General features: G+C 47.7%; 12 protein-coding genes across 12 annotated transcripts; 6 read left to right on the forward strand and 6 right to left on the reverse strand.

Annotated features, from left to right (window-relative positions):
• Positions 1–121: 121 nt before the first annotated feature.
• N7479_003184 (prephenate dehydratase PHA2) lies at positions 122–1,142 on the forward strand (the record flags this gene model as incomplete). The annotated part of the gene is made up of 2 exons (XM_057250881.1): positions 122–175; positions 243–1,142. 2 exons carry the CDS (start codon positions 122–124, stop codon positions 1,140–1,142), a joined length of 954 nt encoding a protein of 317 aa, XP_057110206.1.
• Positions 1,143–1,465: 323 nt separating this feature from the next.
• N7479_003185 (translation termination factor eRF1) lies at positions 1,466–3,787 on the reverse strand (the record flags this gene model as incomplete). The annotated part of the gene is made up of 7 exons (XM_057250882.1): positions 1,466–1,643; positions 1,701–1,850; positions 1,927–2,683; positions 2,745–3,116; positions 3,176–3,225; positions 3,279–3,520; positions 3,615–3,787. The coding sequence occupies 7 exons, from the start codon at positions 3,785–3,787 to the stop codon at positions 1,498–1,500; spliced, it is 1,890 nt and encodes a 629-aa protein (XP_057110207.1). The 3' UTR covers positions 1,466–1,497.
• Positions 3,788–4,240: 453 nt separating this feature from the next.
• On the reverse strand, positions 4,241–5,735 carry N7479_003186 (MFS multidrug transporter; the record flags this gene model as incomplete). Its single annotated transcript, XM_057250883.1, has 3 exons — positions 4,241–5,211; positions 5,321–5,573; positions 5,637–5,735. 3 exons carry the CDS (start codon positions 5,733–5,735, stop codon positions 4,241–4,243), a joined length of 1,323 nt encoding a protein of 440 aa, XP_057110208.1.
• A 1,131-nt stretch (positions 5,736–6,866) lies between these two features.
• N7479_003187 (cytochrome P450) lies at positions 6,867–7,385 on the forward strand (the record flags this gene model as incomplete). The annotated part of the gene is made up of 2 exons (XM_057250884.1): positions 6,867–7,125; positions 7,378–7,385. The coding sequence occupies 2 exons, from the start codon at positions 6,867–6,869 to the stop codon at positions 7,383–7,385; spliced, it is 267 nt and encodes an 88-aa protein (XP_057110209.1).
• Positions 7,386–7,961: 576 nt separating this feature from the next.
• N7479_003188 (putative transporter) lies at positions 7,962–10,103 on the forward strand (the record flags this gene model as incomplete). Its single annotated transcript, XM_057250885.1, has 6 exons — positions 7,962–8,113; positions 8,167–9,137; positions 9,188–9,316; positions 9,366–9,463; positions 9,518–9,684; positions 9,737–10,103. 6 exons carry the CDS (start codon positions 7,962–7,964, stop codon positions 10,101–10,103), a joined length of 1,884 nt encoding a protein of 627 aa, XP_057110210.1.
• A 58-nt stretch (positions 10,104–10,161) lies between these two features.
• On the reverse strand, positions 10,162–11,013 carry N7479_003189 (25S rRNA (adenine2142-N1)-methyltransferase; the record flags this gene model as incomplete). The annotated part of the gene is made up of 1 exon (XM_057250886.1): positions 10,162–11,013. One exon carries the CDS (start codon positions 11,011–11,013, stop codon positions 10,162–10,164), a length of 852 nt encoding a protein of 283 aa, XP_057110211.1.
• Positions 11,014–11,378: 365 nt separating this feature from the next.
• On the forward strand, positions 11,379–12,285 carry N7479_003190 (60S ribosomal protein uL23; the record flags this gene model as incomplete). Its single annotated transcript, XM_057250887.1, has 4 exons — positions 11,379–11,403; positions 11,727–11,776; positions 11,849–12,135; positions 12,198–12,285. 4 exons carry the CDS (start codon positions 11,379–11,381, stop codon positions 12,283–12,285), a joined length of 450 nt encoding a protein of 149 aa, XP_057110212.1.
• A 754-nt stretch (positions 12,286–13,039) lies between these two features.
• N7479_003191 (Tim10/DDP family zinc finger protein) lies at positions 13,040–13,498 on the reverse strand. The gene is made up of 2 exons (XM_057250888.1): positions 13,354–13,498; positions 13,040–13,220 (listed from the first exon to the last, which is right to left on the reverse strand). Exons 1-2 carry the CDS (start codon positions 13,451–13,453, stop codon positions 13,045–13,047), a joined length of 276 nt encoding a protein of 91 aa, XP_057110213.1. The 5' UTR covers positions 13,454–13,498; the 3' UTR covers positions 13,040–13,044.
• A 250-nt stretch (positions 13,499–13,748) lies between these two features.
• N7479_003192 (BUD31 family protein) lies at positions 13,749–14,320 on the forward strand (the record flags this gene model as incomplete). Its single annotated transcript, XM_057250889.1, has 3 exons — positions 13,749–13,920; positions 13,989–14,119; positions 14,177–14,320. 3 exons carry the CDS (start codon positions 13,749–13,751, stop codon positions 14,318–14,320), a joined length of 447 nt encoding a protein of 148 aa, XP_057110214.1.
• A 666-nt stretch (positions 14,321–14,986) lies between these two features.
• On the reverse strand, positions 14,987–17,101 carry N7479_003193 (forkhead box transcription factor; the record flags this gene model as incomplete). The annotated part of the gene is made up of 1 exon (XM_057250890.1): positions 14,987–17,101. The coding sequence occupies one exon, from the start codon at positions 17,099–17,101 to the stop codon at positions 14,987–14,989; it is 2,115 nt and encodes a 704-aa protein (XP_057110215.1).
• Positions 17,102–19,673: 2,572 nt separating this feature from the next.
• N7479_003194 (aspartate kinase) lies at positions 19,674–21,443 on the reverse strand (the record flags this gene model as incomplete). Its single annotated transcript, XM_057250891.1, has 4 exons — positions 19,674–19,771; positions 19,867–21,116; positions 21,180–21,260; positions 21,316–21,443. 4 exons carry the CDS (start codon positions 21,441–21,443, stop codon positions 19,674–19,676), a joined length of 1,557 nt encoding a protein of 518 aa, XP_057110216.1.
• A 1,889-nt stretch (positions 21,444–23,332) lies between these two features.
• On the forward strand, positions 23,333–26,000 carry N7479_003195 (uncharacterized protein; the record flags this gene model as incomplete). The annotated part of the gene is made up of 3 exons (XM_057250892.1): positions 23,333–23,886; positions 23,947–25,076; positions 25,147–26,000. 3 exons carry the CDS (start codon positions 23,333–23,335, stop codon positions 25,998–26,000), a joined length of 2,538 nt encoding a protein of 845 aa, XP_057110217.1.
• Positions 26,001–26,124: the final 124 nt, after the last annotated feature.

Genomic DNA, 26,124 nt, shown 5'->3' on the forward strand with positions numbered 1-26,124 from the left:
CGCTCGGACATCCGATGTCGCCTGTCAGTGAAATAACACAAGCTAGTAGAATATTTGAGGTAATTCAAGTCGATTCAGCACAATTGACACGGAAAATACCACTTTTCATACTTCAATTACAATGACTCGCTTGAGAGTGGCCTTCCTAGGGCCACTGGGGTCGTTTTCGCATCAGGTACGTACTTTGTTTACCCCACATCGTCGCAAATGCGATCGAGCTTAGTGATTTATCCCTGTCTTAGGCTGCTGCAGAGTCCTTTTCCAAGCTTTCTGCCGATCTACAACCTCAAGTCTCATTCCCAGATGCCTTCGCCGCACTCCAAAAGAAAGAAGTCGACTACGCTGTGATTCCGTGCGAGAATTCGACCAATGGCTCTGTGGTGCAGACATTAGACCTCTTAGCAGACCGGGATGGTTCATATAAAGACGTGAAAGTCTGCGGGGAATATTACCTGACAGTGCATCACTGCCTAATGGTGCGCAAGGGCACATTCCCCGGTGGTTGGGCAGAATACGACGGCTCGATAACCAAGCTATACACACACTCACAAGCATGGGGCCAGTGTGAAACTTTCTTGACCAAATATTTCAAGGGTGTCGAGAGACAGGATGTCACGTCCACATCCAAAGCGGCCGAGATTGTCTCCAAAGAGACAACGGAACGAGGTGCTGCCATTGCGAATCGCTTTGCGGCAGAACAACACGGGACGGACATACTCGTGGAAAACATCGAGGACCGAGCAGACAATACGACTCGTTTCCTGATCTTCAGAAATGTGCTCGACGAGCGCACTGCCCATTTCAAACTCGAGCAGCCGAACCCACCTACATCGGAAAGCGAGCCTGCCATTGAAATCACGCACAAGACATTGATTGCTTTCACAGTTGATCACTCTTCTCCCGGTGCACTGGCGGATGCGCTGTTGATATTCAAGGCTCATGGCTTGACTCTTACGAGTATTAACACACGGCCGAGTCTGAAGAAGCCGTGGCAGTATATCTTTATCGTGGAGTGTGGAAGAACACCCTCGGATAAGAACAAAGAGGCAGTTCACAAGGCTCTCAATGATTTGCGTCAAGTCACTGAGATATGTAAGGATTTGGGGACCTGGAAGGATCAGCTAAGTGTAAGCAACGCTTGACTTGACAGACTGGTTCTAATTGGAGACTCATCTTGGTCTTTTAATTGAGAGCAATGTGTTGATGATTTTGCAAGCGCATTAAAAGCGTCATGTCATATATGTTGAAAATGTCTCGGTTTACTATACGAATAAATGAAAGAAAAAATGTACGTACTGTCGATGATATGGACAAAATGTACATCGCAAGCTAAAACAGAAAACTTAATGAACAAGAAATAGCACCTTCTATACCAACCCTTTCGGGTGCTTTTTTTTGAGAATAACGAGCAAATAACGAGCGAGGTACCAGAAAATGCCATTTGGAGATTCAATGACAGAACTGACTGAGCAATAAAACAATCCAACGCCGTCCAGCTCACATAGAGTAAGCAGTGCAAGCAGCGGTGGATGACCAAATGTTGCAGCTAACCGCACCCAACCTTTCAAATTGCAATTTAAACCTCATCTTCATCTCAGACACTGAGGTGACCTCAGTGTGCGTATCTTGGAGCTTGGACGACACTATACTCAAAACATTAGAGCTGAACCCTCAAGTGACGGTCTATTTGGATATCTCACCTCTGAGCAGCTTCGCGGAGCTTGGAACAGGCCTTTTTTGGTTATCCTTCACGGATGCCTTGCTTCCATCGCGGGAGCCGCCTGCATGATCCACAGGGCGAGCCGTCAAAAGACTCGCCGCGGGAGCTTCTGGCCGTTCATCCTCGCTCTCTGCGAGGGGGCAATACCGTCAATCTGCAGAGAAGTTAGTATCAATAAAAACATGTAAACCGGGAATAAAACATACCGTCGTAGAACTCGTCATCATCGCTGTGATCGGCAAGCTGTTCAAAGTTGACCTTGTATCGGAGAATGGCACCGATACCACCGAATCCCTTGACGAACTGGTTTCCTTCGCCGGATCGATCAGACACGAACTCCAGGTTGGCACCGAAGTCCTTGTAGGCCTCGGCAAGCCATTCAAGGAAAGAGCCTGATTCAATAACCTCCATATCCAATCCGGTTTCCTTGTCCTGGAAGAGGTCCTTGTTGGCTTCCTGGGTCTTGTTGGTGTGGATGATAACTTGGGCACCTTCTGCGGTCTTCATAACCCAGCGAGTGATTTCCAAGTTTTCGTGGACGATCAAGATTTCAGCTGCACCAAGCTCCATTGCCTTGAGGGTGTCTTCAATACCGTAGCAGACCTTGCCGGTGTCTTGGCTGATCTCCTGGAAGTATTGGCCAATAAGCTTCTTCTCCTGAACGAACTTGACGTTGCTCAGGGTCTCGCCAGCCAATTCAATAGCCTGGTTGAAACCGTTCTCGCCACCGTATGAAACATCGACAACCTTGATAACCTTGGACTGCAAACGACCATCGAACAGATCGGACTGGTTGAGATCGTTCTTGAAATCGGCAGAACCAGCCAGCACGATACCGGCAACGTTGGGCTTGTCGTTGGTAATGTAATTCTGAACAGCCAATTCAGCAATCTTGCGCACGTAGTTGTGACGCTTTTCCTCACGGAGACGTGAGAAACGCAGAGCGGATTGACCACCACGGCCCTGTCTAGATCAGTATGGACGAAAATCGTAACATTGTACTCAAACAGTCGGGGGCACTCACGTGCTTTTTGGGCAGATCAACGGTAAGACGCTGAAGGATCTCACGAGTGTTACCACTGAGAGTACCGAACAGAGTACCGTTACCATCCATGACAATGAAACCGAACTTCTGATCAGCCTCCAGCAGTTCACTCAATGCTTCAGTGTGGAACTTGTTGTCACAAAGATACAAGGAAGTGTTGATAGGCTTGAACGGTTCGAAGTCGATGTTAATCTTGCGCTCCTTTCCTTCCGAGGTGATAATTTCACCACAGTAAACGACCAGTCCATTGGGAGGGACCTTATTGTAGAGCTTCAGACGCTGCTGGGTAGAGGTAATGGCCGACAGCACAGAGAGTCGGTTCACTCGTGACTTAATGTTGGAGGCGGTACCCTAATGTGCGATTAGACGGTGTTCGGCGTAGACAGACCAAAGGAATATTGTTCACGTACATACTCTTCAGCCAACATCTTGGCCGCTCTGCTAATCTGATCCTTGGGGGCTAAATTGGCGTGTTAGCGGCGATTGTAAGTGGCGGGGGCAGTGACAGCGCACGGATAATGAGCGAAATCATGGAAGTTCCATTTCCACGAGCGGATTCAAGACGCTTGATCAGCTTCTTGACCTTCCAGATCTCGATGTTCTTCTCAGCTTCGTTCGGCGGAGGGGCGCTCATCTTGGCGAGGCGACAGTTGATCAGGGAGGAAGAGTATTGGAGGCCCTGCGGACGCCTGAAGATTCGGTCAGTAATGGGGCGGAAGTCGGCGAACAAAGATTTAGGCTTGCCTGTTTTACACCTAAGATCAGTTAGTAGGTGCAAAAAAAAAAGTGCAAAAAAGATAAATGGTATTTTTTTCCATAAATCCTCATCCAGGAACGAAGAGCACATACCTTAACTGAATATGACGTTCTAAAGCGACAGCAAATTTCCTCGTGGGGTTGGACATACACCAAGTTTGTTCGAGGGGTCGGCTGGCACGCTGAGGTAAGCCAGGGCTACCCGTGACGTATCTGGTACTTACCGGGTTATATCCCAAGAGCCAGGTGGTCAGGTACCGGTACATGGGCTCGTTTTTTTCTTTTTTTTATACATGGATGTGTCCTTCTGTTACTATATACTGCATGGCAACGTTGGAATTATGCTAATAGAGGAGTTATACTCATACCAATTCAGGATTTTGTACACGAAGTAAATATTGAGATGGTGATCAGTGAGGAAGGAAGCCAAATTCTCTTCTTTATTCCCATTTGGGTCCATAGAGGCGTGTTGTCTGAAGAAGTCATGTAATTGAAAATATCATATGGCAGGTTGCTTTGAGAGCCTTCCAAAAAAAGCTCCACACTGTTGCATCGGTCAAGTGAGTTCGTTTTATGTCCAAACGCGCAGGACCAAAATTCTGCTCACCCAAAGCGAATCCCTTGAAGTTCAATCGACTCGAATTAAATTACTCATAATTTTTCTGCTCCATTTATTTCCTAATTCAATAGCAAAATTGCAGTCAAGTATCGTTTACTGTCTATAGTTTACTTGCATCAAATGCCAATCGCATTCTCTCTCCATACCGCAACATCACCCACGGCACAGGAATACACGCCACAGCAATAAATCCCAGCAAATTATTCCCCCATCCCAGTCCCATCGATTCATACATGGCCGGTCCCGCCAATGGCAACAATGCACCCATAATACTACGCACGACCGTGTTGGCAGCCAACACACTAGCAGCGTAGATCGTGAACGCATCGACCAGGTAACTCATAATACACATAAAAACGGCAATATTGCCTATTCCCATGATAGCAACGCCAATGAGCGGCACGATCCAATGCGTTTTGTAATATGTAGACCAACCATACATGAACAGACCGGCCGGGATGTAGAACGCACCCACGACCAATGGTGGCAGACGGTATTCCGGCTTCATGCCACCTGAAGGGGTCTCTGGGATGGGCTTGGATTTGGCCTTGATAATACGATTCGATACAGCGCCAATGACGAACAGTCCGAGGAGCGCACCAACGCCGATTCCGAGGAAACTTAGACCGGAGGATTTAGTTGGCCATTGGTATTGGCTCTCAAAGACTTCAGTGAAGGTCGAAAACATGAGATACTGGTGCCCGTAGACTATACCCACGTAAATCGAGCTCACAAAGACGATCGGCGACAAGAATAGAATTTTAAATAGGCGGGTAATGGCTTGAAGGAAGAGCTGACCGGTGGAGAGGCCGTTGTCTCGTTTGGAGCGGAGGTTCGTGTTGCCGGTTTCGTTGATGAGGCGTTGTGTTTTGCGCTTCAGGAGGACGGTGGGATAGGTTTCTCGCAGAAGAGAAAGCACATGATGGTATAGAATCCGCCCATAATGACGAGAGCCCAGAAGACCCAACACCAGCCCTTGGCTGCGGTCAGGTACCCTCCTGCTACTGGCCCGATGACGGGGCCCAGGAAGGGTCCGAGGGCGTAGATGGCGAGGACGCCTCCCCATTTTCCCTGTACGATGAGATCCACAATCGTACCCCCGCCTACAACAGGGGAGCGTGGAGTATCAGCATATCAGATCTAGTTACGGGGTATTGAACAGATCAAAGAAACCGCTCACCATTTGTCACGGGGGCCGAGCCAAAGCAGCCCTGGAAAAGCCGAAAGACGATGAGCATCCCCATGTTGGTGCTCACAGCGCATGCAATGCTAAACACCGTGAAGCCGAGACTGCAAATATGGTAGATAACGACTCGCCCGATGAGCTCCCAGGCCGGCGCCAGAATGAGTGGTCCAACGGCAAAACCCAACACATAGACCGTCACCACGAACGAGCCCAACAGCGTATTTGTAGTGTTAAATCCCTCCATGAGCTAAGGGACACCAGGCGCAAACATAGATGATGCGAGCGGAGTAATTAAAGTTAGCGCACTCACGATGCCGACATTAGTGCGTTTGATCAGACCACTGAAGTTGACTGGATTTCCGTGATCATCGGGACCGTCCCAGTCGACAATATTCGAGTCCAACGGCATTGCAGGATCCGTAGTAGCTGCCCCGACTCAAGCAGCCATCTGTTTCTCTTCATCTCCCAGGGAGAAGGAGCCAGAGCCAGAACCGGCTTGGGAGAGCTTTGAGGGATGTTCACCAAGCGACCAGTTCGCGGGCCGTCCGTCAGCTTCAGCTTCGGCTGGGCCTATAGGCGCCGCTGTGTGTAAATCAGATATTGACAACCATGCTACCGCTATCTTTTTATGAGGTAAAGAGACTGTTGATATGTATTAGGTTACTAAGCGAAGAGAAATTCTAAGTAGCAAAGATGTGAACATTGAAAGATTCAGAATTTCAGATATATACCTATTGTCGTCAAGAGGAAAGACTTCGATGTTGACGGACAAAGTGAATATGCAGGGGTTGGGGATGTAAGGCCGCAGGATGCAGAGGTAGTCTTATTTTCTATGTCCGGCGTCATGCAGAAGTTTGCCTATCGCTCAGTATTTTGGTCTGCAAGGGTTCGAGCAGGGGTTATCAAAGGGATTCCAACAGGAATCTGCTGGTTGGTAACTATGCGCTCCGTTAGCGTGGGATGGGCAAAGACGAAGGCTTTATACAAGCAGAGTGTCTTGCTCGTGGGGGAATACCCTTTGCTGAAACAATATGGAATCTATGGTTCCATTTCGGGAAGCTTGATCCTCTATATTGCTTCGCTGGCCGTCTATCGTCTTTACTTTCACCCGTTGGCCAGATTTCCTAGACCCAAAATTGCCGCTATCAGTCGCTGATATGAGTTCTACGACAATGTGGTTAAGCGGGGGAATTATGTGTACAAAACTGAGGAGATGCACCAGAAATACGCTAAAGTTCTATGCCTTCTTCGGGGCTATATCCTACTATATCTCCCACTGGTATTTCCACGCATAGCGGTAACAGGGCCCAAACTGATTCGCAATCATTCATCTTACTAGGGCCAATTATCTGTATCAACCCACACAAGATAGTCATCAGTGAGCCGGAATTCTACAACGATGGCTGGCAACACCCGCCGTGCGGCCATCTGGCCCCGCTACAGGACCGATATTGGCTTTGACGGTATGTTACTCCCCTGAATCTTATTTAGATTGTTGTTAAACGAGCAAGACTTCTTATTCATGTCGGGTGCTCACACCATGACGGAGAACCACAAACTGCAATGTCGTCGCAGCAAGCCACTTGAGCTTTTCTTCTCTCGCATAGGTATCGGTGAGATGGAACCTATGATCATCGAGGAAGCCAAACTCCTTGACGCTCGTGTACCCGAGCTTAGGGGATCCGGCAATGTCGTCCGGCTCGGCCATATGTTCTCTGTCTTTGCTGGAGATATTATCGGCCGGATCTGTTGTGAATGCCCTCCTGACATGATGAATAATCCAGAGTTTGGCAAGAATAGTAGGTCAAGTGGACCTCCGCGTTAAACACCTCCAGCACTGACAATCCGGGACTAGGAACAACTTGATCGGGAGTATTGTGAGACAGCTCTTGTTCATGTATTTCCCGCAATCGGGTATGTTTCCATCTTTAGAAGCAAAGGGTATAGACTAACAGATGTCTTTACTATTTTGTAAATTGTCAAGTCGATATTGTATTAATGATTTTATGTTTGACTAAAAAAATTATGTATACATAAAACATGCCTAATAGTTAACTAAGTATATATATTTCTATGTACTCCGTACTGCAGGGCTTTCCTAAAAAGGAAAACACGATGCTAATTCGTGCTAAACAGGGACGCCTAGGAATGATAGTATATATAGTCCCTATATCAAAGTTTATATATAAACAAGCCGTCATACTTTATGCTTTTTTTTTTTTGCCTTTTCTGCCGTCACTCAAATCAAGGGGGAAAAATAAGTAATACAAAGAGATCTAAAAGGAGATCTAAAAAGAGACAGTTTATGTTATATATCAAATCAGTAATATTCCAAATATTCACCAACTCCATTCAATTAGTCATGTAAAAAAAAATCTCCTTATCAAAATTGCTGCGATCCGCACCCCACACTAACGGAAGCTCCGTTCAACGCTAAGCTCTTTTTAATATCGTAAGGTTCCAAGTTCTTTGCCTCCAAGACTCTTATCACTGGGAAGCTATCTCCATGTGATAAGTGAGGGGAGTTTTTCCTTTTTAGTCTGGACGTCTCTTCCCACCTCAAACTCCCAAACTTGGAAACCTTATCTTTAAAGTACCTGCCCATACTATCGTGCTGATAACGGGGAAAGAAAATATGTCAAGGACTGAAAGAACGGATGGAAATCACGACAGTGAACCTGTCTATGGCTCGTCCGGGATACCGGATGCGACACCAAGCTCCTACGATTATGGCCATTCAGATCGTGGGAGTCCGATCACCGAGTCAGAATTTGGCGGTAGACACCGGTACGTTGCTTTGTTTGTCGACACTAGTCAGACCATTGGACTAATCTGCGTAGGTCATCGTCGTACTCGATTCGAGTCCGCCAAGCGGGGGGCCCAAACAGTATAGACAATTTCGCGCGGTCTTGGCAGAGAGCCGCGGCCTTCCCAGAAGTCATCCCACGGCGGTCGTCGTTTGTATCTACGCACTCAGACGATGAATATGATATTGCCACTGGCCAAGAATATGGACCAAGAAGCTCTCCATCTTGGGGTCGGTACTCAGATGTAGACCGGCCTCTGCTTCGGGGGGACTCGGACTCGGACCAGGATGACGGGGACTCACGAGCGCCTGAGCCTTCTAGGGGGGCATTACCTAGTGCTGGGCTGCTTGCTTCGTCGTTCGATAGAACGTTTGCGGCTTCGTATGGCACCATCTCCTCACGGATGAGCGAGTCGACGCGGAGGAATGCGATTCAATTCCACCGAGAGCTCCATCCCCAGGTGCATGTGGATGGGTCTGGGGATTTGGATCGGGGCCCATTGCTCGTCAAGCATGTTCAGAATGAAGATGGAACCCAGGTGGATATCATCGTTGGACAATCCACTGTTCCGCAGACTATCTTCAATTCGGTCAATGTGTTAATTGGCATCGGCCTGTTGAGTCTTCCATTGGCGATGAAGCATGCCGGATGGGTTTTGGGATTGAGTTTCCTTGTCTTTTCGGCAGTCACCACTTCCTATACAGCTAAGATTTTGGCCAAATGTCTGGATGTCGATCAGAGCGTTGTCACGTATGCTGATCTGGCTTATATCAGTTTCGGGCAACATGCTCGTTTGATAACCAGTTTCCTCTTCTGCTTGGAACTTTTGGGAGCATGCGTAGCACTGGTTGTGCTTTTTGCAGACAGTTTATATGCCCTGGTGCCAGGGTTGAGCATCCTACAATGGAAGATCGTCTGTGGGGTTGTGCTTGTACCGCTCAACTTCCTACCGCTACGATTCCTGAGTATTACCAGCATATTGGGTATAATTTCGTGCACATCAAGTGAGTCTTATTCCAAGTTGGGGCTGATAGATGGAACTGACGCTCGACAGTCGTGGTACTCATTTGCATCGATGGCCTTATCAAGCCAGATGCACCAGGCTCCTTGCGGCAGCCAGCTAATACATTCCTCTTCCCCGAGAATTGGGCTACCCTCCCTTTGAGTTTTGGTCTGATTATGTGTGAGTAAATATCCAGAGGCAGTTGTGATAACAAGGCTAACTTGGAAAGCACCATGGGGTGGCCACGGTGTCTTCCCTAACATCTATAGAGATATGAGGCACCCCCAGAAATACGGGAAGAGTCTTTCGGTGACCTATATTTTTACAGTAAGAACGAAAATTCAGTGACTAGGATAAAGTTCGATTCTAACGAGTTGACAGTTTACTTTGGACTGCTCAATGGCGATCATTGGTTGGCTCATGTTTGGCGACATTGTCCGCGACGAAATCACTGCGAACGTTCTCACCATCACCAGTTACCCACAGTCCATATCCGTCTGTATTGTCGTCTTCGTTTCCATCATTCCGCTCACGAAAGTACCATTGAAGTGAGTCCAATGCCTTGGATTTATCCTGGGACACTGCTGACAAAGAACATAGTGCCCGACCTCTTGTGGCCACATTTGAAGTGCTTTGTGGACTTGGAGGCCACGTGCCTACTCAAAACGGCTCGGAAACACTACAAAAAATGTTACGGGCAATGATCCGCGTTTTTGTAGTGGCTATGATTGTTGTTTTGGCGGTCATCTTCCCGGATTTCGACCGTATCATGGCTTTCTTGGGATCGTTCTTGTGCTTCACGATCTGTATCATCTTCCCTCTTGCATTTTATCTCAAGATCTTTGGAAAGGAGATCAGTCGAGGTGAGTACATCCTCGATTGGATTCTGATCATCGTCTCCTCGATATTGGCAGCCGTGGGGACTGTCTGGGCCTTCTTGCCACAAGACATGCTCTCTGCAGACTAGTTTCCACTTGGAGCATTGTACATGGAGTATAATATCATTTTCTTTTGCATGCAGATAATCACTTCTTGCTGAGAATAACGGCGAAATTGTTTCTTGTTTTGCCGGACCTCAACTCTTCTTTCTTAAAAGTCTTGGGCGCGTAGGTACCAGTGTGTTCCCAGAGATGGAATACCAGCTTTGAAGTCCGCTTGCTTTGGGTTAGACAGAAGCCCAGGCAAGTCATGATTTCCCCTAGTCTTCCCTCATTGAGGTAGCGCGAATTGTCCACGCATGCAATAGGCAATACCAGAAAGAGACTGGGAGCGAGTTCAATGGGGCATTTTGACATCAAGAATTTGACACAGCGCTTGAGCATTTCACCCCGTCCTGTAGCATCAGGAACATAGTTGAGTACCAATGACAAACTGATCATGTTGAAACGTTCATCATCACTGGAGGGCAAAGGTCGTTCCATGAAATCTTGCTTGAGGATCCCCGGTTCTTGGGAATTCAGGTCAATCCGGGTCACGTCTAGGGCCGGATTCGTAGAAATTGCGTTCTTGGTGCTCAAAGCTCCAACTTCAAGGACCCGGAGCTTTGGAATGGTGTTGTTCCATTGCTTCAGTTGCGGCTTGATCCAATCGATCAGGACTTTGCTAGAATCACCACCACGGTCCATCGACTGGCCTAGCTTACTGGCGACCTGATAGCTTTCGAGACCGCCATTGGCTTTGATTTGAGCGTCAATACTGCTGACTCGGGCTTCGTCTCCGGCGGCCAGAGCTTGAGCGCGAACTTTGAGAAGTCGATGATGAGTTCGAATCAGAGTGCGAGTGGCCTTGGCTGAAAGAGCAGCGTCCTTGGATTTGACAATTGGAGGCCGACTATGCGACAACAACATCGGCCTCTTGGATCGTTTTTGAGGAGCCATGTCTTAAGGATTTCGACAGATCAAAAGATTAGAATGATAGATTCAGATAAGTATCGAGAATATATTACTTCTTTGGATCTCTTTGAGGGCCGAATATACAAAAAGTAGAGGAGGTCACTGGCAAAGCACAAGAAAAGCTGTTCAAAAATATGAAGAGTCAAATACGATATTAATTCTGATTGGATGAAAAAAATAACCATACCGTACTAATTTGTACCAAAATTACCAAAGATACCCAGACCCGGCGGATTGAAAGTCACCTGACCCACACAGCACACTAGGGTTTTCGCTAAGCGAAGACACTCCAAATCCGTTCGACTTTTGACACTGCGATAATCCATCATCGACAGCGACCGACGACAGCCATGGCCCCCTCCGACAACAAGACCGGTATGTTTAAATGATTATTGCGCTCTTCATATTGCGATCGCCGCCTTGCCAATTGTGAATTCGCCGTGTGGAAGTGGAGGAAGATATTCGGATTCAAAAATTTCGATATTTGGAGATCGCCTCGCAACGAGTCGGAAACACCAGGATATATCGCAGAACACCTCTGCATCACCATATGCCTACCGATTTCAAATCTGCGCCTCCGCTTCTGAATCTTCGACCTACCACATCTACATCAGCAAATTCACAAATGGCAATCGACGATCGAACTTTTTTTTGAGTTTTCTTTTTGGTTCACCAGGCTAACGAAATATTCTCTACAGGCAAGAACAAGGCCAACGCCGCCGCTAAGGCGGTTGCCAAGGGTGCTTCGGTACGTAGCAAAAGATGAAGCAGACCAAAGAAAACCTTTTGGAGCCTATCGCTAACGCGGTTGTGGCAACAGCTTCACAAGTCCCGCAAGGTCCGCACCTCGGCCACCTTCCACCGCCCCAAGACTCTCCAGCTGTCGCGGTCCCCCAAGTACCCCCGCGTGTCCGTCAACCACGGCCCCGCTCTGGACTTCAACAAGATTGTTCTGTACCCCCTGAACACCGAGAGCGCCATGAAGAAGATCGAGGAGAACAACACCCTCGTCTTCATCGTCAACGTCAAGTCCAACAAGCGCCAGATCAAGCAGGCTCTTAAGAAGCTGTACGATGTTGACACCGTCAAGATCAACACTCTTATCCGGTATGTTTTCACTTTTTTTTTCCTGAGCATATAGATGGATTGAAAGCTAACATGATTCTCAGCCCTGATGGAACCAAGAAGGCCTTCGCCCGTCTTACCCCCGATGTCGATGCTCTTGACATTGCCGCCACCAAGTTGGCCATTGTCTAAGCGGGGAATGCTCGAAAAGGGATTTCTTAGGGTTTTGGCGAACTTTGTTTTACACTGCGGTGATGCTAAAATACCAGCCGGGCTGAATGATCAAAAAGAACATAACTTGTGAGAGTGAAATACACGATTCCACAAGAATCACCGGACTTGTCGGTCCTGTAATGGCTTAAGACATGTTCCAGATCTCGTAGTGTGCCGTACTGTTGTAGTAGATTTTTCTAGTCTACGATCAGATATGTGGTGTAAATGGCCGAATGGCCTGGTAGTACATTGAGACCAGAGCTGATCTTGACAATGTTATACACCTGCTTTCTACAAGGCCATCATTTTGCTATTACCCTGTGCCCAAATAGTTTCCTTTTTATATGGTGGTTCTCCACCCTATTATGACCTACATTATTGCCTATTCTCACCACGCTTCTCATAATCCAAGAGATAATAACGTCGCAGTACAAAGCGATGATGCACTTACTCTACAAGCAATAACCCCATAACAGATTCAATCTATATTGTACAAGACAACATGGTTCATAAATTGACACTCTAGTATACAAGTGATGGTTCCGCAATCCGTCTATCCATCCATAAACCCCAAATAAAACCGTCCAACCGCCACTAAAGAAGCAAAATTAGAGCATGACGGGCACCAACCAAGCCATTCTTCAAGAAAAGATTGATATAACCGTAGCTATGCATCACATCCAGACAGCGACCAGAAACGGCAATAGCAGAAACAAGAACACAAGGCAGACAAAACGCTTAGTGGCCGGGACCGCCGCGCATGTTGTCCAGCTTGGACAGGATGGCCAGACTGGTATCCATCCACCGGTCAACACAGTTCTGTGCGCATGACTCCTCGGACTTATCGAGGGTGCCGGAGGTGATCTTGCTGGTGACGCACTTTTCCCAGCACACTTCGTTCAGGTGGTGGACGGCTGGGAGGGATTGATGTTAGCTATGGATTGATTCCAGGAGATAGATACATCAAGCGCTAGGATCAGAATCCAGATCATATAGATCATACAAGATAGATCCTTATTATATCCCCATATAAAGATGGACACTCACTCTGCTGAATGTTGGACTTCTGAGCCTCGTTGGTCAGGACCTGGTTGAGCTCCTTCTTATCGCTCTCGGAGAGCTTAGTGAGATCAAGCTGTTGTTCCATAATGACGGTATAGGAGATGCGAGTAGCAATTGATGTGAAATGGGAGGGAGAATGAGATAACAGCAAAGCAATAGACGGTAGCTGGAGTGAAGTCCGCAATTCAAAATCAAAGGCGGTGGAGAGCGGCACAAAAATGACGCGCAGTTTTCCCTATCGATAGCAACTTGCGTCCTTCGTTTCTCATTTAACATCGAGAAAAAATACCCAGCAGACACAGTCTCAGATCAAATACGGTCGCTTGGAATATTTACATCATATCTATTTCATTATCCTTGTCCATAACACATCGCTCGCTATGCCTCCCATCCGCACTGCCCGAAATCGCAAACCGCCTCCCGCGGGCTTCGACGATCTCGAAGATACCCTGCTGGAATTCAGCAACAAAATGAAAGATGCGGAAAACGCATCGCACGAGGGAAAGAAGAAATATGAAGTTCTCTGGCCCATATTCCAGATCAGCCATCAACGTACGTTGCTCCACTCCGCGGCCTCGAGAAATACGGTTTCACTAACTTTTGCCCCTCTTCTTCAACAGGCTCACGATACATCTACGAACTTTACTACGAGAAGGAAGCAATCTCGAAGGAGCTATATGATTTCCTACTTAAGAACAAGTATGCTGATGCCAACTTGATTGCCAAGTGGAAGAAGCAGGGTTATGAGAAGGTTAGTTTGCCCTTGAGAGCACTTTTGTTCAGGATTTAGACTGACTGGTTTCCCTAGCTGTGTTGCCTGCGCTGTGTTCAAACGAAAGAGACGAATTTCAACTCCACGTGTATCTGCCGAGTGCCCAAGGCGCAGCTCAAGGAGGACCAAACGATTCAGTGTGTCAGCTGTGGTTGTAACGGCTGTGGAAGCAGCGACTAAAAAAGAGTCTGAGGTTGGCCAGTGACCTGAAAATGTCAATTTGGCCGGGGAAGTAGTGGTGGAATGGGGTTGTCAACCACAGGCATCCATTGGATAGGGCGTTTCGGTACTATGCATTTCTGTTTCTGTTTCTGGTTCATTTTTTCTATTTTACTCTATCAGATCCATACATCGGGTCAATCAGATACCCTTCAAAGCTTGAATGGCTCGTGGAACAGTTTGATAAGCAGACAAATAATGACTTTCAATTGCTAACTACATACATTATATCAAGTAACGCCTTCAATGTGTGTTCCAGTAGCCCCAACCCCAATATCCAAATCATAAAAACCATCGCTTGCATGTACATCTTAGTATCGTCATTAATATCGTAACCAGGCCATCCCGGGCTCAGTGGAGGAAATGTCAAAACCGGCTCCATCAGCGCAGCCCAAAACTCCCAAAGAAAAACACCCTCAAGACCTTGGAAACATCGCCGAAAACCAACTCCAGGATACAATCCAAAACTCAAGAAACAAAGGTTGCGGGCCGACAAAAGCAGGAGAACAATAGGTGGATAGTAGGGAGAATAATGCGAGAATCAACGACAAAAACTGAATCGAACAAGGTGGGTCTCTCAGAGATCCCACCTACAAACAAAAAAACAAATCGTGAACTGATCGCGTCCTAAAACAAGGTCGTATTGCTGCGGTGACCGATTTGTGGTCGGTGAAGCGCCCTGGGTTTAAGAGTGTCATCCTTGCTCATGCCTCCAATCTTTTGGAAGCCCTGCAAGAGATCAACACCATCGACTTCACCTGGGCTGTCATTGCTCTCGTCAAAGAGATGGAAGGAGAAAAAATCTTCTTGGCCTACATCTCCAAAGCGGTTCGTGTCTGGAAGCTTAGACGGCGACTCAGGGAACATTGCGGCGGACTTGGAGCGAGACAATGAGGGCATACTCAGTCGGCTATTGATGTTGACCGAAGTGATGTCGGAAAGCACGCTGTTGCCACTGCTGGTTCGGGGGCGCTTCACTGAACGCTTCTCGGGAGATCCATAGGATACCTGTGCTAATCCAGGCTCCGCGAAAACATCAAAGGAGGTATGGAAATGATCGTGGGGAGTATAGGACTCGTCCTGGAGATTGAAGGCTGGGCTCCAAGGGAGAGCATCCTCAGAAAGGCCTAGATGCTTGATAGGCGAGTTGACCATTTGCTGGATCTTCCGACGATGGTTTCGAAGGTTGGTATTGGGAGACACAGATGGTGGCGGCTTGGCAGGCTTCTTGAACTTGATGATAGGCGTCAACGGAGGCGGCTGCATGCTCACATATTGGCTACGAAGAGGCGATGAACCAATAGGTGGGTTAGGGTTTTTGCGAGGTACTGGCTGACCAGGGCTGACATCATGAGATGAGCTACGCATGCGCGCGATCTCTTCTTCGGCACGGCCGCGCTTGATGCGTGGGGGCTCGATATCCAGATCGGATGTCAAGATATGCCCAGCCTTGTTGGGTCTGAGAGCTGATGACTCTAAGGACGAGAAATAACCGCTGTCGTTCATGGTAATTGACTTGCGCTTTCGCGGACGAGGCGCGGGGGTAGGACCAGATTGAGTGGGGGTTGGAGGGGTACCCTGGCGGGCAAATCGGGGAGGAGCGATTGGAGGAGATGACCTAATGGTCTGCGACGGGGAGGAACGAGGGACTGCGCGTGGCACAGGAATCGGAATAACCTCGTCCGCATCATCTTGGAGGGCAGGATCAGATGCAGGTAATGTGGCATCTGAAGACAGATCATTTGGCGCTGGCCTGGGGGCAGGCGCGTGATGAGGTGGCGCGTGGTAAGCAGGCTGCGGCGGTACCATCCATGTTGTGGTACTTGCGGTTTGCGACTGAGGGATGAGATCTCTCTGGGGAGCAGCAGGAAGGGGAAGGCTGGACATCGTGGCGCGGCGCACTTGTTTGTCTTTGAGGAATTGCGCCTCCATGCCGGGCTCAATGGCCCAGTAGTTACCCTTGCCAGGATCATCCTTGGGTCGTTCTTGCTTAATGAATGCTTTGTTGAGACTGAGATTGTGTCGAATGCTATTCTGCCAACCGGGGTCGCTGTTCTTGTAGTACGAGAAAGTATCGGAGATCCACTTGTAAATCTGGGCTAGCGTCAAGCGCCTGTTGTTTGCGCGTAGAATTGACATCCCGATCAAGGTAGCATAACTGTACGGAGGCTTGGTGCCATCATCCTCCACTGGCGGCATGTCGTGCGGTTCGGGTAGATAAGAAATCGGCACGTCATCACGCTTTTGTTTCTTATTAGATCGCTCCTTGAGCGGCGCAGCCTCCATGAGTGTGCGCTTCATCGGAAGTTTGGATTCATACGACGGCTCTGGGAAGTCCGCGAAACTGTCATTGGATGGCTCGTCGGGAAAGTGATTTTCTTTTGATGATTCGGGATTGACGCTGGAGAATGTAGTGAAGAGGGCAGAATGTGGCATAGAGGGTTGAGAGTAGAGGGGGAATGGCGCTTTCTTGGCTGGGGAGTCGGTGGTAAACATGGGAGGAGTCGGAGCAGATATGGGGACAAAACCGAGTTTTCCGTGGCGCGGATGGGAGCCCTGGGGGTGAAGTCCTTTTGTCGGCGATGGCCTGTGCGGGCCCGAAGACAGATGGGAAGACGAGTTGTGAATGGGCTGGAGTGGTAGCGGTGAGGGTTGCAGACGGGGCTGCGATCTGATGATCTTCTGGGCTGATGGGGCTGGCACTGAGGAATAGTGTGCGCCCGTAAAACGCGTCGATCCCATAACCTAAACGATAGGGCCCCAAATCACAGTGTCACCAGTCAACAGAGGGACCATATGACGCGTAAACACACTTGAGGGAGAGCGCGACTGTTGAAAACAAGGCCTCCGGCCTAGTTTGCGACAGACACGAGCAAGCCGTGCCTAGGTGTGATGAGACTGTGCAGAGATAATTCCGGTTGGGCCAATAGTACTTCGTAGATCGAAAAAGCCAACAACCTCAGGCCGTCATGCAGCTTAGACAAGTTGGGCCCCAAGGCGCTAAGGCGTCACACTTCCCAGCTGGAGCGCGAATCAGGCTGCACAGATAACAGATGAATGTGGATGAGATTTGGGATTGACGAATAACCAAATATGGTACGGACTGTTGAGAACTGAGGATAGAGGATAGGGACGATAGAGATGATAGAGAGAAGAGAATACAGAGAGTACAGGAAGAAAAGATAGAAAAGAAGGCAAGTAAACCGGGTTTCCCTTGGAGGAAAAACCGTGGAAAGAATGGGGCTCTGACAAAGGGGAGAGAGAGATATCAAGTCCCTTTAGATTTTTTTTTCCCTCTTTTTTTTTCTTCTTCTTCTGTATGAATCCTTGGAAGGTACTAAATCATTATTATAGAATTCTAGAAATGTTCAATTCTTGTCTGAGTAGAAGAAAGGCGGGGGGAGGAGAGGAGAGGGAGATCGAAGATGGGAGGGAGATAGTGCGACAATACATGTCAGGTATGGTAAATTTATAGACGCGTCACGCGTTTTAATATGGGAGGAGGGGCATATCAGAACGGTATTGTTTGTAATATCAATTCACCATCTGATACCAAAGGGGGTCCTCTCCCTTGCTCACATTTTCTAGCGCCGATCTAATCCACCGAGGATGAACGGAGTATGCCAGGTCTACATTATTGCCTTGAAATTGAAAATAGCAAGAGTATTGGATATACTATTGTAGCTATATATGGCATTGCCAATGCGTATATTGGAACATTGAAGTATATCTATCTTTAGTATGATACAGCGCCTATGTACAAAATATGTATAGTCCTGCACGTATGACATGACCCAATCCAATTCACCTACATCGTACTCCATAGACTGAGACAAGTCTAGATACCGATGATTCTCAACTCCTACCATTGGAACCCCAATTGGCCCGGTCATCCCGGTATGTGGACGTGTGTCGATGTAACTCCGAAACGGTCGCTGCTTTTCACCCCTTGTTTCTTGTCAATGGAGGATCTCCCTAACGCCCTTGGCTAGTGGCCAATTGCTTTCGGGTGCTTCGGGAACCAATCGACTTACCAGGTCTACATCGTACAACGCATGTCCTGCACTCTTGTCTGCAGGTGCCGGAACCTAATAGTCAAAACTTCGTATACAGAATATGGAGTACAGAATACAGAGTATAATGGATTAAAACTAGAACGGGATGTTTATTGTTTGAATCTAGGGGAGATCCCTAGTCTCTCACTATGCCCTTGCTTGTACATCAGAGACCCTATGTACTGCTTTCATGCACTGTACTCTGTACCTTTGTAGTTTTACGTACTATATTCCCTCTACCGAGGCTTTTCTCTTGCCGTTTTCGTGAGGGCATTAAATGTCGGTTCAGATTGACGGGACCTGGGATTTGCCACCTTCTATTCCCGAAGATGATAACATCTGTCCATTCCCAAGCCATTGGAGAATTCGGTGACGCAACAGTCCTCGTTCTTGACCAAATAGGTCTTGCGTGCTTTGTATGGAGTACTCCGTTCTCCCATCATCAATATCCAGAAGCCACTATCGGCGAAAAATATGACAATGGTAGGGAAGGAGATATAAGCCGAGGAGATGGTCAGTGCCACAAGGCTTCGCGGACAACCCGATACCATCACTATAGGGGTGGCAATCTCCGAATCTTAAGCCGAGCTAGAGAGCAATGTTAGGTGGCTCAATCTAGCTAAAGTCAATGCTGGTTTGACTTTATCGATCAACATGGATAAATGACAACATGCCAATAGCGAGATTGATAGAACCCAGTAAGTAGTATTTCGAAAGCCAATAACAATAACCAGATTCAAGCTGATGGTGGTCCTTGCACCATGCTAACTCGTAGAATATGGTGACATATGATATCTATGGAGAATTCGGCTTATACCATGCATAAATAGTATTACAAATGTAGAACAGGAGGTCCACGGGTACCCAGTATACTTAGTTCTATTCGCGGAGCCAAAAAAAAAAGCGATTGATTATACGATGTAAATAGATTAAGAAGCGGAAATCTGATATATACGATATAGGTGTAATTTGAACTATCGCAGAACACCTAGAGAAAATCATCCCTCATGAAACGAACGCTTCATGATTTCTATTCTAGACCAAAAAAAAAAGAACCCGGACAAAATGGGAGACAACGCCAAGCCCATGCATCACAAAAAAAAGAAAGCCTATGCTTGGTTTTCCCAACAAAAGCCGTGCCCCCTAAAGACAGGGGCCATGACTTCGGGTGGATGCATAACTTTTTTCTATCACAAATAAAACCCAAGGGATATCTTAAACAACAATGACTTTTTGCTCGATGCGCAAATATGGGACGTTTAGTCCAAAAAGGTGAACATGCTCGTATGGATGATATTCAGGGCGCGGTCGGCGTCGCGTTCTTCAATGACGCAGGAGATGTTGATTTCACTTGCACCTGCGAGGGGGAAGAAAGATCCAGTTAGCCCCAGTCAAGGTCACAAAGTAGAGCGAGGGGGCCGGGGGAGTCGGAATCGGCAATTATTCACTTACCTTGTGAGATCATCTCAATATTCACGCTGTTCTCCCCGAGAGTGGTGAACATACGGCCTGCAACTCCAACCATATTCTTCATCTGCTTGCCCACCAGACTGAGGATGGCCATCTCAGGGATGATATCCACAGTTCCGTACTTCTCCAGGTCATTCAATGCCCCCTGCAGATCCTCGTTGATGACCTGATACTCATCCTGTCCATTTCCATTCAGCAGGGGCATTTCTGAATGGAGAGCCAAGGATACGTGGACCTCGCTGGTCGAGATCAAATCAATGGATAGGCGCCACTTGTCCAATACTGAGAAAATGCCGGCAAAGAAACCATGAGAGAGCGACCGCTTGTTGGAATGCACATTGATCACCAGGATATTATGCTTGATGGTGACCGCGGTCGGCCGTTTCGGTGTCTGCGCAAGACTGGGACTCCGGGTCCGGAACAGACGTGGGTCATGTCCTGGTGTGGTTCTCTCCAGTTCGGCCACAGAGTCGGGGAAGATAATAGTGCCCGCGTTCTTTGGGTTCATGACGTTCTTAATGCGAATAGGGATCCGTGCACGGATGACTTGCTCCATGGTGAACGGATGAATGACTTCGGATCCATAGAAGGTCAATTCAGCGGCTTCGGCGGGGGTGATGGTCGGGAGCAGATGAGCCGTTGGCACTTTACGCGGGTCCGCGGTAAATATACCATCCACCTCCTTCCACACTTGCAGCTCCTGGGCGCGGGTTCCGACGGCGACAAGGGCGGCACAAAGATCGGTATATCCACGACCAATCTGATCGAGCAGACCACCGGGGATGGTACCAAAGTACCCAGTCATCACAGGTACTCGATGCCCGCAGGCCTCAACTTTGCTGCCGAAAGCTGCTGCCAGGGTATTATAGAAGTCCTGGTCCAAGCCATGGGCACCGATGGGGAAATCAATGATTTCAGAAAGATCCACATACTGCGAATCAACCCCGCGGTCTTGTAGTAGAGCAGCCATGAGCAGACAGCTCAGTTTCTCGCCGGTGCTCATCACCTTATCCACACAGCGCGCACTAATCTCTCCTAGGGTCTGAGCGGCCTCTAGGAACTTGAGTACTCGCTCACATTCTTCAGTAATGTCTGCAATCAGTTGATCTCTTATTTCTACCGACTGCAATTCCTCCTGGGCGACTTGAACATGCTCCAAACGAACAGCCTCCACCAATGTCAGATATTGCCGCGAACGAGGATTCTCAGCGTCCCGCGCTGCCCGCAATAGCCTGTCCGAAGAAATTGGTATTAGTATCTCAATCATGACCTGGCCGAACATCGCGATGACTCACCGGTTAGTGGTGCCTTCAGCTTTGGTAGAGCTGCTTCTCGCAGAGCATACGACGGCAACTCTGTTGTTCAAAAGGCTGGGTCTGTAGGATTATCAGTCTCCAAGTCAAAATCGAAAATCGAGAAAATGCGTCATACTGGACCACCTGCTCAATGATATTGCGCGCAAACTTGCCCACACTAGTGCCTCCGAATTTCTGCACGACCCAATTGCTGTGAGCCTGCGCGGTCACTGGCAAATTCGAATTAAGAACGGTGGTAGCCATAGTGTCGACCCAAAATAAGTAAAGACAGTGTACAATGTAATGCAAGGGAGTGGGAAGTGGTTTTGGAGGGGAAACCGGCGAAAGCGGAGACCATTGGGGCCGCTTCGGGCTGCATATTTTTTTTTTTTGTGACTCAATTGGCAATAGAGTTATGCATGTGGATACCGCCTGCCTGTTGCGGCCAGGAACCAAACGATGTCGGAGGGCCCACCAATCACGCCATTTTCATATGAAACGGCCCCTCATTGGGCCTTTTTCGGGACGAATGTTTTTCCGGAGTATAGAAGCATTGCATCCCAACGTTGATTCCCAATATTGATTCATTTTACTTGCTACTAGTACTATGAGGAAGGTAATATCTCAAAAAAGCTGTACCAGCTTTATTGAAGGGTTATCAACGACAATAACTCCATCCATCTTGATTCCAAGCTGTCTATGACTGATTAGTATATGATTAGTATACCACCCACACGGACCCGAATCTCAAGCGATGCTCCAGACCTACACCTATAATAACAAAATTAGACGATTCTTGAATTTTACCTCGCAATTGAAACAAAGCTTACCTAGTACTTGTGGTTCTAAATCTGCAACTAGGCTGAATGAGAACCATAAGCTGACGACTGAAAGTCCAAAGTGATGCAGGCACCCCTCTTGAATGTATCGCTTCCACCGTCCGCCCAGAAGTCGGTCCATAATTGTCCTCCAGTTTACTTGCTATGTTCATAAAGGGCAACTCGCTGAGAATGAACTCGATATGACAGGACTCGGAAAGAGCTTGTTTTCGGGACTTCCATATTCCGGCACGTATTGTTGTATACATTGACTTCTTGCGCATCGCCAGAGCAATCCTTAATAGCGTACTGAGGCTGAGGCTCACGCTTCTCAAGGTCATTGGAAGCAGCGGCATCTCGAATAGCGTACCACGGCTGGGCATGCAACCAAGGCCAGTAACGATGGGAGTGAACAGAAAAGAAAGTGATTCATTATCAACGATAGTAGCAGATCCTGACCGTAGAGGATAAGTAAAGAGGGGGTAGCTCCTAGTGAATGTGAATGTGAACGGAACACTGTTGAAAAAACAGCCTGGCAAAATGCCCTATGTTAGACTTTAGGTATCTCCGAGGATCCATTCATCACCTGTCAAAGGAGCCAGTCTAACAATCTCGAAGATTTGAAATTCTCTCACAATCAACGATTCTTCCAAATGACGACATCGCTGCGATCTCTGACACTGCATTGATCTGTGAGATTGAGCTGTAACATAGTGGCGGTGATGGACCGAGGTCTTGTTGTTGAATTTGACACGCCAGCAACACTTTTGGCGGATCCCACTTCTATGCTGTCACACTTATATGAAAAGGATGAGTATCGTTCTTAGAGACTGACCAGCTTTTTCTGTTTCCTTTTCTTTCTTTTTTTCTTAAGATTTTGCTGAATATGTTGAAGTGGGAAGACTCGGCGAGCCAGGCCATTCGCCACTTCCAAATGTTGGAGACTAAACTAAATGACTCAACCTCTATGTAGGCGTCGATCTGTAAGAAATGCTAATAATTGCAGATGTACAATATACGCAGTAGAAAAGCAGGCTGTGAGCAAGTAAGCAGTGCCTCTTACCTAGGTAGCAAATGGCCCCCACGAATGTATACCTAGTGTTCTACCCGCTGATCTTTGACAGAAATAGGGACAACACAGCCCTGTCCTATTGCCATATCAGGAAGATGATTATCACTGCCAAGATGTCACAGCTTGACATTCCATTAAATAACAGGGCCATAGTCTCCTACCTGATTTCCCCGGATTTCACTTTCAAAGATTTTGACACTCTGTGTCGATGTAGGAGGGCTTTTCCCAATACCAATGACAGCGTGACAGCACTTGACCCCAAAATGCCTCCCAAATGGCAAAATCACGATGCTGAGGAGACAATAAGGAAGTCACGATCACTATCCGTTTTTAGATCATGGTCGTGGTTTCCAAATTATTGCAAAGCGCCCAAGGAGGAGGTGCAACAATTAACCGATCCCGATCATATTCGCAGATGGATAAAGGGCGTTGTGATTTGTTCATGGATCATTGGTGGAGTCCTCGCCTTAAACATCGTCCTCGCCGTCATCGCTGTTGGTCTGGCATATTCAGGGAACAGTGGCCAGAGTTTCTCCTTCGCTTCCCTCTATATGGGAAAATGCTCGACTTCCAAGAATTGGACCACGGGATTGCACCTCCTGATCAACATTCTCAGTACTGCCCTTCTAGGGGCAAGCAACTACTGCATGCAGTGCCTTGCAGCTCCTTCACGAGAGCAGGTGGATAAAGCGCACAGTCAAAAGACATGGGTTCGAATTGGCGTCCCCAACATCATGGACCTTCTTCGCTATCAAACAGGCAAGCGACGCTTTCTGGGATTGATCCTGCTGATCACGTCGCTGCCTATCCATTTGATGTTTGTGGTTTAACATTATCCAGATTTCAATGCATTTAAGCTGATCTGAGCCTCTACTAGTTACAATTCAGCCGTCTATTTCTCCATTGGTCCAACGGAATACTCAGTCGTTGCAGCACAGGATAGGCTTATTCAGGAACGCGGCAACTCCACGGAATTTGAGCAATGCTTCATGGAAAATGTTGGGATCGAATTGCAATCATTCAATGGTGCGATCCGTGATGGGAGTTTCAACACTCTTTCCAAGCAGGAATGCGTTGATATCTTTGCTCAAGACTATGCATCTGGGTACGGAATAATTGTTCTGGTGACCAAGGACTTGATGCCTCAAAACGAGTCTGTGGCCTGGATAGGAACCGGAAATAACCAAGGCTTTGACAGTGGTAATTCTCAATTCAGCTGGCTGTGTGCCGGGAAATATCCTTGCACCAAAAGTGTCGCCGAAGAAAACACCCAGAACTGGTCTGTTCACGCATTAACGTGGTCGCGTCCCACCATACGTCTGGCGGTGCCTATCCCAGGCGGAATCTATGAGAGCGAAGGCTGGTTAGATGTCGGACATTACGGCGTTCCTGAAACTGAAGATTATAACCATCTTGATAATATTCTGGATAAAGATCCTTCCCTGGAGGAATTGCAAGACGAACTAAATAATCCTTCTGGTTGGGTTAACAGTTCGTTCCCAGGTAGTGTGATAGTACGCAAAGGTGAAACCGACTGCACATATCCAAGAACCTATGGTGAACAGACTTCACGATCATATTCAATCGATCACTGCATGACTCTGCCAGTTAAGGAGAATTGTCAGCTATTCTTTAGCCCACCTATCTGCCTGATTGTAATTGGTTGCAATATAGTCAAGCTCATCTGCGCGCTATTAGCGGCGCGCGAGAACAGAAAGGATATTTTCCTCACCACCGGAGACGCGGTTTCATCTTTCCTTGCCGAACCAGACCCAACCACCGAAGGTGCTTGTCTGCTGTCCGGGCCTCTGATCAACAAGAGAACACAAGGATGGCAGAAATATAAGGGCCGTGAACGCAAATCTTGGGATCTTCTGGAAACCAAACAAGAGACTCCGCTTCGTTTGCCTTCTAGGAAACGATGGTTCCAAGCTGCGAGCATGTCACGCTGGATATACACAATTCTCCTGTATGCTACTCACCCCTCTGGTGACAATGATGATCTCAGTGAGAAGTTAACTGATTCCAATTAGATTCGTGTGCATGCTGATCCCATCTGTCGTTCTTCTTCGCCTAGGAATTCTCAATTACAACCAAGCCTCTAAATCGAAAAACATATGGGAGTCTGGTCTGGGAGATGCAAGCGCAGCAACTACCCTATATGGCCTGAGCATTCCTGCTACCGCAAGTGGGATATTTTCCATGGTTTTCATGGCCAACATACCTCAGATACTAGTCTCCTTGGCTTACTTCTTTTACAACGGCCTTTTGACCTGCATGCTCAGCGCGGTCGAGTACGATGACTATGCCAAAGAGCAAAAACCCCTCCGCGTATCTTGGCCCCGCGGCGCACAGCGTTCAACATACTACCTCAGTCTTCCATACCGGTACAGTATCCCGCTACTGGTAGTCTCAGCTGTTCTCCACTGGCTTGTATCTCAGAGCTTTTTCTTCGTCCAAGTGATCCCATTCGATCGTCACGGAGTACCTCAAAAAAGCTACCCAGGCGTCCTCGTGACTTGCGGCTATTCGCCTGTTGCCATCATTTTCGGAATAGTCGTTGGTGGCTTGCTACCTATCGTCGCTTTACTTCTGGGCTTGCGTCGCTTCAGATCGCACATGCCACTAGCTGGACAGTGCAGTGCGGCAATCAGCGCTGCATGTCATCCCAGGACTACAGCGATCGACCATGCACTAAAACCGGTGCAATGGGGCGAAGTTCCAGATAGGGTCTTGTCACATGGCATTTTTTCAAACACAATAACGACTGGTGTTGAGTACGAACCTCGATCAAGTCTTGAAAGTCATGAACAACGGCTATCTTTGGCTGCGGGGCTAGATGTGAATGATTTCGGGGCAGTTAGTTTCTTGCATTGCACATTTACCTCGGAGGATGTTAGTGAGCCGAGCACATCGCGTCTCTATCTCTAGCTAGAGTAGGGTGGGAACGACGGGAAATCTGTAAATCTTCCATCTTTACGATGATATGAATTTTTGGATAATATAATAATTAGATACTTCATGAATATATCCAAGAGCAGTGGATATTGTATGT

This window comes from Penicillium vulpinum (assembly GCF_028829585.1).
Source record: "Penicillium vulpinum strain IBT 29486 chromosome Unknown utg000002l_segment0_segment0, whole genome shotgun sequence".
Taxonomy (NCBI): domain Eukaryota; kingdom Fungi; phylum Ascomycota; class Eurotiomycetes; order Eurotiales; family Aspergillaceae; genus Penicillium; species Penicillium vulpinum.

Excerpts from the sequence above, each read along its gene's own strand:
- N7479_003191 (XM_057250888.1), bottom strand. The coding sequence starts at position 13,453 with ATGGAACAACAGCTTGATCTCACTAAGCTCTCCGAGAGCGATAAGAAG. Across the intron at positions 13,221-13,353 it reads GAAGTCCAACATTCAGCAGA|CCGTCCACCACCTGAACGAA; the intron begins GTGAGTGTCCAT and ends AATCCCTCCCAG.